Source organism: Natrix helvetica (assembly GCF_964273705.1).
Source record: "Natrix helvetica genome assembly, chromosome: 1".
Lineage (NCBI taxonomy): Eukaryota > Metazoa > Chordata > Lepidosauria > Squamata > Natricidae > Natrix > Natrix helvetica.
In genome coordinates this window covers 282,084,626-282,097,214 of record NC_138548.1, presented here as the reverse complement: position 1 = coordinate 282,097,214, position 12,589 = coordinate 282,084,626, and the positions used below count along the sequence as shown (strand labels likewise).

The window sequence follows — 12,589 nt, the reverse complement described above, 5'->3', positions numbered from 1 at the left end:
TATATTGTGGGTCACACAGTAAATTATGTGTGTGTGTGTTTGTATGTGTGTGTATATAAATGTACACACACACACACACTGAATCTATTATTTTTCAGACCCACAAAAGGCAGAATGAGGCAGGAATAGGTCTATCTTATAATGCCCACCATAGCAAAAGCAGCACTTAGATGTCTGACTATTACTTCTGTTATTGGAGTTCCAAGAATTAAATGGATGTTTCAGATGATCCTAACAAATATTGTAATTATGCAAATATATATATGTTAACATGAAACTCTGAAACCTAGTAAACATATAGTAAGGGGAGCCTTATTGATATGAATCCCTGCCTGTGAATGGAAACTGGATAATTTCAGTGGAATGTCTGTTGTATTAAGAGACATTTGAGATGAAGAATGGATTGTGTACAAATGCTGTCTGGAATGTCATACAAGCTTTGCGTTCCATGCTAATCACCTTATTGGTTTTTAATCTGTTCTACGTGTTACCTAATACAACACATTTGTTTTTATTTTAATGCCTGATCTGTGGTCAATCCTTTGCTTTGCCCAGACCCCCTTCCTGTTACCTTTGTGTCTGCTTTACATATCTTACAGAAAACAGATGAGTTCAAAAGGCATGTGTTATTGGAAAAAAACTAGAACACTTAATTGTTGGACAAATTCAGTCCTGGGTTCCTATTCCATTTATCTCATCTCATTTACATTTTCAACAAAAAAATGCTTGGTGGTTTTTCTTTTTTAGTCTTTATACCAGGATATTTTTTTCTTAATACTTTCATACTGGAATATCTAGGGTACACCATGCATAAGTTAATTAAACTTTCAGAAGATATGCTTAAATTTTTATTGTTATTTTTCTTTATGTCATGTGAAAATAAGCCTGTCTGATGATGCAGAAATATCTGATTTTCTTGAAAGTCCTGTCATACCTAAAGTTGGTTAATGTTCTTCAGAGAATAATTAAATCTTGGTCAAGTTCACATGTAATATTAATCCACAGTTCACCTAGTTTATTTTTGCTTTACTGTCATATTGGCAGTCTTTCAAGAAAGCAGCTATATACAAACCAGTGATTCACATGTAATAAAAAGCCAAAAACAAATAAATAAACTCCATTGTAGATTAACTTTATGTGTCAGGATGGAGAATGCCTAGCTGCTGTCAGGCCACATTTCCTCCATATCAGTATTCTCTCTTTCTCCCCCACTGCCGTACCCACATCTCTCTCTCACACAAACACACAGAAACAATAGCTTTAAATATATCTTTACCCTCCATTTATTGACCGCTGCTTGCATTAAGTTCAGGGCAAGGCTGAACATGATTCAGTTATATGTTTCTTTTATTAGATGTTACAGATGAAAACACATGGGAAAGATGTGGATCAGCAGCAACACACTATTGCCATTAGACAGCAGTTGTGCGTGTGTTTACAAAAGAACTTATCCCACTCCAAATTAGCTAATTTAATTTGAGTAAAAGTATATATTGTAGAAATTGGCAGCAGCTCATCATAGAAACTTGAATATGTACAAATATGTTATTCCTCTCCCAGGGAGGAGAGTGCTGTGTTTTGAGTAGCTCTTTGTACAGACCTCTCCAATCACAGTCATGTTTCCTGTTCCTCAAAAGGAAACACACCAATGTATGCAGTTCAGAAAGAGTTTCATCATGGGGTAATGGGTGGGTTAACCTTCACAACATAAATTAAATATTGGTCAAGGAGATTCATCTGTATTTTAGCATACTTTTTAGTTACCATATCCAGATTTAGAAGATCTTCAACTCACCACGGTCAACTCGCAATGGCCAACTCACCATGGGACAATTTATTATGGCCAACTCGCCATATAACAACTTATTGTGGGACTAGAGTTACACTAATACCAAAGAAATAGTGGCAGAAATATTAAAGAAAGGATGCCAAAGGAGGGACAAAAGAAAATATGAATGACAAAAATTATTTTTTTAAAAAAATATTTTAAATAATTAAATTGAATTGTTGAATTGTTGTGCAGAGAGTTCCCCTGTGGCCAGTTGGCCATGGTGAGTTGGTTGTGATGAGTTGACCGTGGTGAGATGGTCATAGCGAGTCGGCTGCCACAAATTATCCTATTCTGATACTCCCCAAGCTCTTCCCCCATCTGTACTGTATTGGGGTCAAACAAGGAAGACCAGGTTCTTGCAATTCAAACAAGTATATTTTCTATTTCTTCCCCTCTAAAATACATTTTATAGATTATGGTTTGTAAAACAGAAGTTGTGCCACAGATGGAGGGCATTTAAAGAACAAAAATGCCTACTTTTTCTTAATATGCGGAAGTCTGCAGAATCTATGATTTGGCTGCACTCTCTGTACCAGCGAACTTGAAGAGGAGTGGAGGCTCTTATTCGACACTCAAACACCACCAGCTGGCCTTTAGTAGCTGTAATATTTTGTGGGCTCTGAAAGATGACAAAAACCATTACATTTATACAGTTAAAGGTGCTGTGCATGGAACAAACTTCTGAATACCAACTCTCTTGTTTCCAAGTGAGTAATTGTAACAGTTTCCCACAAACTGAATTTCTTGGACCAGCCTAGATTTATAATCACATTCATATCTCACATTTCTTCTAAGAAAAGGAAATTTGGTGAGTATGGTCTGCATAGAATTTCTTCCTCCATTCCTCCCCTAAATGGAGTGAGTTGAGAGAGGATGACAGGCCCAAAGTCAATCAGTGAACTTCCATGGTTGAGGGTAGACATTAATCTCAGTGTCCCCACTCTAGCTCTAGTACTTTAATCACTTCATCATACTGTTTCACACTCCCATAATCCCTAGCAAGCAATGATTTTGGAATTATGCTAATACCCAAAATGATTTTCCTCTCCAGCGATTAAGGTAGGAGACTAAAAATTGGAAGGCTGTAAGTTCTATTCCCACATTGAACACAAAGCCATCTGGTGGCCTTTGGGCCAGACACACTCTCTCAGCCCTAGGAAGCACACAATGGCAAACCACTTCCAAAAAAACCTTGCAAAGAATACTGTAGAGACTTGTCAAGGCAGTTGCCAGGAGCCAATACTGACTTGAATGGAAAAATAACTGTGCCTATTCTTTCTGGAAAATCAAAGATGTATATATCTGATTATTAGATTTATTATATTTGGGCTGCAAAAACCTAGAGGACCACCCTAGGCAATGGCCAAGAGTTGAGTTTTCTGCATATATTTTCTGCTACTTAGTGGTTGTGCGGATGCTTGCAGTCCAGATAAGAGAAGGCCTACAGCAGATGGGAATGTCTGGAGCCTGAAGTGACAGATGGATAGGAAATAAGAACATTTCCAGTAGCAATGGCGTTGGCACCTACCACAGGGAGATTTTTGAATCTAATTTAACACTGAGATTATATCTCTTACCTTTATGAACACAGGAGCTGCTTCATAGGCAGATCCAATCATTTGGGAAGGATTCTGCATCTATAAAAGAAATGAAAAATGATGCAATCACAACACATAATGTCCAAGACTTAGATGGCTATGTATCCACATTTGCAGATAAATATAAAAAAAAACTGTTTGGGGGATTGCTGTACTAGATTATGATGGAAGTCTTTTTGTGAACCTTTAAGTACTCTATGGGAACTAATCCCTTTAGCTAGTTTACAAAATTATTTAAAAGAATACATACAACAATTGTCATATATTTATGACTATTCACTTGTGACCTAGATCAGTGGCTCCCAACCTTTTGAGTACCAGGGCCTGGTTCTGTGGACAAAGGTTTTTCTGCAGATCGGAGGAGGCATTGTGATGACCCTGGACAAGGAATGAAGGCCACAAAGCCAGATAAGACTCCAATCAGATAAGACTCAGATAAGACTTTAATACTCCAAAATTCCACAAACGCTCCCATGTTCTTGGCAAGTCCTAGAGCAAAGCGCACCCACATACACACATTGTCTGAGTTCTGTCGCTCCTCATTTCCACTGCTTGCCCTCTCTTGATCATATTTGCCCCCATTGCTCCCTGCTAACAAGCAATCCCAATCCTGAGGGGCTCTGGGCTGCCTTGGCCTGCTCCTCTCCTCATTACTCCAAAGCCAACAAAGTTGCCCCCTCGATCTCTGTCGCCTCCAGCTCCAGCTTGTCCTCCGCAGATTCAGGCTCTGACGGGGGCATGACAGCATGGTTTTGCGTGCTGCCTGCATCCCGCAGATGGGGCTACACTTGTTTGCGTGGACCAGTTGCTGGCATTCCATGGACAAGAAGTTGGACACCCTTACCTTAGATATACTAGTGCAAACAGCTTTAAGTAGCCTTGGGTACCAAATTGAAAGATATGCAAAGCTTACCCCAGTAGTCTAGCATTTGCTCAATCTACCATCTGTAGAAATTTTGGATGTAAACAAAACCAAATAGGAACCAAATAGACCTTTAATGTCTTCCTCCAAAATTCTACTGATAATTTGACTTCTACTTTAAAAGTTAATTTGCTTTGTATAAATGAAAACTATTCCTTTTTCATAAGCAGAGTAATATTTGTTTCAAATTAAACTACATTTCAGATTTAAAAAAGGATACAGATTTTCTTTGAATTGACTTTACAACAATAATAAGGAAGTTGCAGAAGATTAATTTCAAAACTGAATAAACTTCCTTTACTTTTAACCTAGCATTATCTTCTATTCAAACTCTTGCCACTATAACATACAGAGAGTGTTTAACCAATCCAAAAATATTGTTTGAACTAATACAGATATTTTGATATCTGTATGTCACCTCCATTCTTAAATTGTCAATCTGTTGTTATCTAACATAACAAAGACTAATTAGATTATATGCTGTAAAACCTAGAAGGAAAGACTATATGTGGGCTAATTCTTAAGTTAACAGTATTTTCTGTGAGCTATAAGACCTATTATATTTTGAATTTTTGCAGTCCTGCATAAGCTATGCAACTTACAACAAGCAAAAACAGTCCTAAATTCTGCTTAGCTATATTTAGCTCCCACAAACTACAGTATGCTGATTCTGTAGCATACCGCATGCCATTGGTAGTCAAATCCATAGCAAAAACTGCTACACCATTCAGCACAATATATACAGGTCCAAATCATGTACCAGCTTGCACGAAGACAGAAAAAACGTATTCAGATACTTAGAACTGAAAGCAGATATTTAATTGGATATAGAAGAGGTGTACTATATTTTGAAAGTATTCTAAACTTTTTTTGTTTGGTTAGCTTTGACTTAACAAGGTATGTAATCACAACTGATTACATTTTATTTAGCAAACCATGGTTAAATAGATCATGATTTAGTACAATCAACAACTTCCATGTTAAACTCCTGTCAATCAGTAGACTTGATAGATGGTTTGAGATAGGATATATACACTTAACTTAATGTTACTTCTCTTGCCAAGACAAATTGGTTGACTCAATTTATATAGGCATTGTGAGCTAACAACAACAACAATAATAGTGGAGACACTATGCCAAAAGAAAGCAAAGATAGGGTTGTGAAGGACTCTGTAGGTGGATAAAAATGCCAAATCCAGTCTAAACGTCTGGCTGACTGTGTAATCAACCATAGTCGTCGTACTTCTATTTGTAGGCCTTTGTATTTTGTTATTTCCTCCATTTTTTTTCTTTTTTATTCTGCCCTCATCAGGTACTGCAACATCCATTAGCCAGTCTTTTTTGTCTGTTTTATCAATGCCACAAACTTAACAATTGTGGATAGGAAAAACAAAAAAGTCTGGATAGTGAACATTCCAGTATCTGGGGACAGCAGAATAAAAGAGAAAGAACTAGAGAAAATAACAAAATATAAAGACCCGCAAATAGAAGTAGAATGTCTGCGGCAAAAGGAAGCAAAGATAATACTAATAAAAATAGGCACCTTGGGTGCATTCCCAAAACATCTGGCGCACTACTTGAACATCATCTGCATTGACAAAATTGCCACCATCAATTGCAAAATGTAGCTTCACTTGGAATAGCTTGCATCCTGTGACATCTTCAATACCATAAAACAATAACATCTGTTTGTCCCAGTTCCCAGATCAAAATGCCAAGTGCAGTCTAAATATCTGGCTGACAGTATGCGACCAACCATAATAATAGTAATATATATATTAGGATTGGGACAGTTTGAAACTATTATTAAATAAATAAATATTATTTGTAGTGATGATTTATATCAAATTTATCTTGCAGTGTGTTGTAATACAAAACAACCTCTGTTAGAATCTCCAAGCACCAAATGGTGTTATTTAAATGGCTCAGATTTGGGGGTAGTTTATTAAGTAATAATAAAGGGGAGACATTATTACTAAGTAATCAGCGTAAGACAGAAAACTTTGTTGTACAGCAAATATTTTAATGCATTCAGCAGCTTTTTAAAAATGTTATAGTCAATTCTGAATGAAAAGGCTAAATACTCTTATGCTCATTAACACCAACACTTTAAATCATTATTAATACTGATATAACTTTTCTGTCTTTTAAATTTTTTATTGATATAAGTTATCTAAACATTAGAGTGTAAATTATCCATGGTTAATACTGTAGAAATCTAACTATCAAAATGATGTACTGTATGTATGTATGTTTCATATGAATTAAGAAAAGAAAAAGAAAGAAGGAAAGAGAGAGAAATAAAAATAAATAAATAAATGTGGGCAGTTTGCCCAAATTATTAATCACTTTAATTGATTCTACAATCTTCATAGGAATATTCTACTACTTGGTGAATCATGGTGAGAACTGGGTAACTCATAATTTTGCCAACACAATTTTCCAGTGGCACACTGAATGACTGCATTGTTTACTTTTCAATAAATGTACAGAGCTCTTCCCTGACAAGGAAACATTCTATCGTACCTTCCTGAAATGTCCTTCTTCTCAAGGAATGCATGTAGAAATTATTGTTCAGAAGACATTTGCTTTTCGATTGAGCATAATTTTATAAAAAGAAATCTATGTAGTCTCTCTCACCACTCTCCCCAACCATTTGAAAGGCATTTAAATCCAGGGATGTTTTGAATTTTCCATGTCTATACTAAGTCACTGCTTTGATCCAACTGTCCTTTCTTAAATGTCTTTGGAAGAAGATGACAAATGGCTAAGCTCCAGGGAAGGCACATGATGGCTTCAAATCTCCCACTGATTGATGTCTAAGCTAAACCAATTCTGGTTCCAATGGGAGGAGGTTTAAACGGAAGAGGAGTAAGTCTGGGAAGACAAATTGACATTCTAGTGCTTGGCTTTGTATTTGAGAGATATTATTTGAGATTCACATAAGTGAAAAACAATCGGGTTTTTTGGCCAATAATGTACAATGTAACAATTTTTACATTATACTATACCAATGTCATTGAATGCCAAACTGAGAAAATGCACTATTTCTGGGCTTTATAGTGTACTACTACTACTACAGATTATTATTATTATTATTATTATTATTATTATTATTATTATTGTTGTTGTTGTTGTTGTTGTTGTTGTTGTTATTGTTATTAGGTTAATCTTTGGTGAGATTCACAGCTTTTGGGGCTGGTTGGCAGCTCAACAGCTCGAGTCCTAACCAAGGACCTAGGAACTGTTAAGATAACGTCGGAGGATATAAGTTGTTCCAAGTAGGGTGGTTTTTGTAGAGTCAGAATGTTCAAGTCAGGTAAATTTAGAATTTTTTTTGAATTATTATTATTATTATTATTATTATTATTATTATTATTATTATTATTAACTTTATTCATTAAACATGAAACTCAGCCAACTGAACATTAAAAAATGCCTTACAAATACCAGTGACTGGTGCTAATGGTTGATACGGTTTGCGTCCTAGGTATCAACCAAGTACCTTCCTAAAATATAAGATGTTCCGAGTAGCGCAGCTTTTTGCAGTTCCGCAGGTGTTATTGCAGGAAGCTGCAATTTGTTGATGTATCTTGTAAAATTCTTGGACATGGTGCCAAGTGCCCCGATGATAATGGGTATCACTGTTACATGCTTCATCCATAGCCATGTAGTTTCGATGGCCAGGTCGTGATATTTCATTATTTTTTCTAGTTCTTTTTCTTTGACTCTTCCATCTCCAGGAACAGCGATATCAATAAACTGTATCCTTCGGCCCTCTGCAACCATGATATCTGGCATGTTGTGCTCCAAATGATGATACGTCTGTATTCGAAAGTCCCACAAGGTCTTCACTTCCTCATTTTTGATAACTTTTTCCACTTTATGTTCCCATGACTTTCTGGATACAGGTAAATCCTATTTTTTACATAATGACCAGTGGATTAATTTAACAACTTGGTCATGTCTAGCTTTGTAATCAGTTTGTGCGATTTTTCTGCATTCACATATTATATGTGAAACAGTTCGACTTTGTTACTGCAAAGTCAGCAGTTTGGGTTGTCAGTGGATTTTTGTATCTTCACTTTCATGGCATTAGTTTGTAGTGCTTGTTCTTGAGCAGCCAGTATTAAACCTTCTGTTTCTTTCTTGATGGTTCCCATCTTAAGCCATGTCCATGTTAAGCTGTCATCACATTTTCCTTCAATGTTTTTCAAATGCTGTCCATGCAAAGCATTGGTTTTCCATCTATTTAATCTTTCATACAGTTGTTTTTCCTTATATTCTGCCTTTTTCTGCAGATACATTTGGTTCTTCCACAAACTCAAGCACTATTTATTCTGGGCTTTGTAGTGTTGTTGTTGTTGTTGTTTTTGTTTGCTGCTGTTGTTGTTGTTGTTGTTGTTGTTGTTGTTGTTATTATTATTATTATTATTATTATTATTATTATTATTATTATTATTATTATTATTATTTACTTTATTCATTAAACATGAAACTCAGCCAACTGAACATTAAAAAATGCCTTACAAATACCAGTGACTGGTGCTAATGGTTGATACGGTTTGCGTCCTAGGTATCAACCAAGTACCTTCCTAAAATATAAGATGTTCCGAGTAGCGCAGCTTTTTGCAGTTCCGCAGGTGTTATTGCAGGAAGCTGCAATTTGTTGATGTATCTTGTAAAATTCTTGGACATGGTGCCAAGTGCCCCGATGATAATGGGTATCACTGTTACATGCTTCATCCATAGCCATGTAGTTTCGATGGCCAGGTCGTGATATTTCATTATTTTTTCTAGTTCTTTTTCTTTGACTCTTCCATCTCCAGGAACAGCGATATCAATAAACTGTATCCTTCGGCCCTCTGCAACCATGATATCTGGCATGTTGTGCTCCAAATGATGATACGTCTGTATTCGAAAGTCCCACAAGGTCTTCACTTCCTCATTTTTGATAACTTTTTCCACTTTATGTTCCCATGACTTTCTGGATACAGGTAAATCCTATTTTTTACATAATGACCAGTGGATTAATTTAACAACTTGGTCATGTCTAGCTTTGTAATCAGTTTGTGCGATTTTTCTGCATTCACATATTATATGTGAAACAGTTCGACTTTGTTACTGCAAAGTCAGCAGTTTGGGTTGTCAGTGGATTTTTGTATCTTCACTTTCATGGCATTAGTTTGTAGTGCTTGTTCTTGAGCAGCCAGTATTAAACCTTCTGTTTCTTTCTTGATGGTTCCCATCTTAAGCCATGTCCATGTTAAGCTGTCATCACATTTTCCTTCAATGTTTTTCAAATGCTGTCCATGCAAAGCATTGGTTTTCCATCTATTTAATCTTTCATACAGTTGTTTTTCCTTATATTCTGCCTTTTTCTGCAGATACATTTGGTTCTTCCACAAACTCAAGCACTATTTATTCTGGGCTTTGTAGTGTTGTTGTTGTTGTTGTTTTTGTTTGCTGCTGCTGTTGTTGTTGTTGTTGTTGTTGTTGTTGTTGTTGTTGTTATTATTATTATTATTATTATTATTATTATTATTATTATTATTATTATTATTATTATTATTATTATGTGGTTAATCTTTGGTGAGATTCATAGCCTTTGGGGCTGGTTGGTAGCTCAACAGCTCAAGTCCTAACCAGGGACCTAGGAACTGTTAAGGTAACATCGGAGGATATAAGTTGTTCCAAGTAGGGTGGTTTTTTGTAGAGTCAGAATGTTTAAGTCAGGTAAATTTAGAATTTTCAAATAGCAAGGTAGCCCTTTAGGTATTGCTCCAAGGGCTCCAATTACAATTGGGACAACACATGATTTCTTTTTCCACAGTCTCTCAACCTCAATTTGCAAGTCCCGGCATTTTGTGATTTTTTTCTTGCTGTTTAACTTCAATTCGTGCATCACAAGGTGGTATTATTATTATTATTATTATTATTATTATTATTATTATTATTATTATTATTATTATTATTATTATTATTATTATTATTATTATTCAACCATAGACAACACCACAAATTCTGGATCTAGAAGTAAATCTACATTTATCCATGGTATAATTTGATTTATGTATTTATTTAAGCAATTTACATAACTGCCCATACCATAGCAGTGATTGGATAATGCACAAAAGATCAAAACCAAACCAAACCATAATACACAAACTTGATGCCAGAATAATAATAGCAATAATAATAGTTTAACACATACTTACTTTTAAAAATAATCCAATTTTAATCTACAGACCAAACAAATCAACTAATAGGGCTGGTTTAATCTCCCTTTGGATTTATAGTAAATTCAAAAATACCATTAAATATTTCTGCCTAATTTAAAGCAAATACATGAGTCACGGTGGCACACTGGTTAGAGTGCATTATTGCAGGCTGCTTGTGTTGACTGCCAGCTGCCTGCAATTTGGCAGCTCAAATTCATCAGGCTCAAGGTTGACTTAGCCTTCCATCCTTTCGAGGTGGGTAAAATGAGGATCCAAATTGTTGGGGGCAAGAGGCTGATTCTGTAAACTGCTTAGAGAGCACTGTAAAGCAATATATAAGTCTTATTACTATTGCTAGTGAATAAGTGTTCTGACTCAGAACACTTAGAAAGCAAGAAGCAAAGTCTTGGTCCCTGCAAAACCTCTTTATTTATACGTGAATTCCTTTCATCCACAGTCAACAAGGCTTAGTAAACAGTCTTTTAGTAAACAATATTTATCCACATGCACCTTATCTCATTTGGAGCGCTGCCAGATAACTAGTTTCCAAACCCAGGGCAAGGTAAACTTGGCACAGAGTCTCTTAAAGTCACACACAGAACTTGCCAATCTTAAACTGACCGAATCAACCTGCAAAAGCCCACTCCCTGTTTGTTGTTTCCTGAAAAAGCCCACTCCCCATTCGTTCCTCTTTTGTTTCCTATGGGAGGAGCCAATCACCTTCAAGGTGTGGCTCTATTCCTAACTTGACCCTGCTTTGTTTTACTTTAAAGAATTTTATTGGTTTTTAAAAAATTTTGTGGAAAAGGGTAGGTGGATATACAAAAAAAAATTTTTAGGCAGCTCCATCGTGGTAGAGGTAGGAATCTCTCCAATTCTCACAACTTTTTACAGAAAAAAACAACAAATGATAGAAGATAAGCAGAGAAAGCATCTTATTATACATTGTATCAACCATGTGTTCAATCATCTCTTTTGCCACTTTCTAATATATCAACAATTAAAATGATATTCCAGATATATTTATTTTTGTGACCTGAGTCTTTCCATTATTGTTCCCTCCCCACTGTCCCCAGGCGGAGCCGCAGCCCCTCCCTCCTTCATGTCTTGTGTTTTTTCGCCTTTTTCACTACTTCTTATATTTCCGTCCTCTAGGAGGGCACTATGTTTTTTAATGAAGGCCTCTGCCTCCACGACTGTGTTAATTCTAATTCTGTTTCCCTCCCAGAACATCAGCATTCCTTCTGGCAATAACCATCTAAACCAAATTCCCTTATTATATAATTTTTTTGATAAGGAGGAATACTTCCGCCTCTTATCTCTTATTTTTTTGGGAATTTGCTTAAGAATGGCAATTTCTTTATCTTTATATTTTAGTGGTCCCCCCCTCTGAGCCCCTAGAATCTCATCCCTCGTGGTCTTCCTAAGAAATTTAACATGTACTTCCCTTGGAACATTATGTGTTCTGACATATGCTGAGTTGATCCTATAAACCAGATCCATATCCCACCACAACTGTTCTTTATCTCTTTTAATATATTCTGCTAAAATTGTACTCATAATATCCTTAAGATCTTTATCTTCTGTCTCCGGTAGGATCTGGAATCTGAGAAAGAAGGACATTCTTTCAAGTTCTATCTTTGCCATAAAATTTTCCAATTCTATATTCCCCTTCTGGACTGCCTTAATCTCCCCCAGCCCAGCCGCACCCTCCTCTAGCATACCAATTCTCTGTTTATTTTCTGTTATTTGTTGCTGCACACTTTTAAGCTCATCTCTAAAATCTGCTACCTCCTTTTTCAACTCATTTTGTCCCTGCATAATAGCTTGAAACATTTGAGTAACAGATAAATCTTTTGAACTCTCTCCAGTCTTTTATTGTAAAAATGATGAAATTTTTGTCTGTTGAATCGTTGGACTGGATGCAGTAGAAGTTGGTGCCAAGGCTGCTTTGCCTGTAGGTGGTTTTCTGGGCCCCATTGTCTAAGTTCAGAAAGAGTAAAAATCTTTATAAGGG

The 12,589-nt window shown here is 36.0% G+C and overlaps 1 protein-coding gene across 2 annotated transcripts in view; it reads right to left on the bottom strand.

The window, feature by feature from the left end:
• MYOT (myotilin) overlaps positions 1 to 12,589 on the bottom strand; it is a gene marked incomplete at its 5' end in the record, with an annotated part of 73,176 nt that overhangs the window by 37,295 nt on the left and 23,292 nt on the right. For both annotated transcript variants that reach the window (XM_081936374.1, XM_081936375.1), the window contains 2 exons: positions 2,309 to 2,450; positions 3,409 to 3,468. In XM_081936374.1, the coding sequence (XP_081792500.1) occupies positions 2,309 to 2,450; positions 3,409 to 3,468 (202 nt within the window). Of the gene's footprint in view, positions 1 to 2,308; positions 2,451 to 3,408; positions 3,469 to 12,589 lie in introns of those variants that run through there.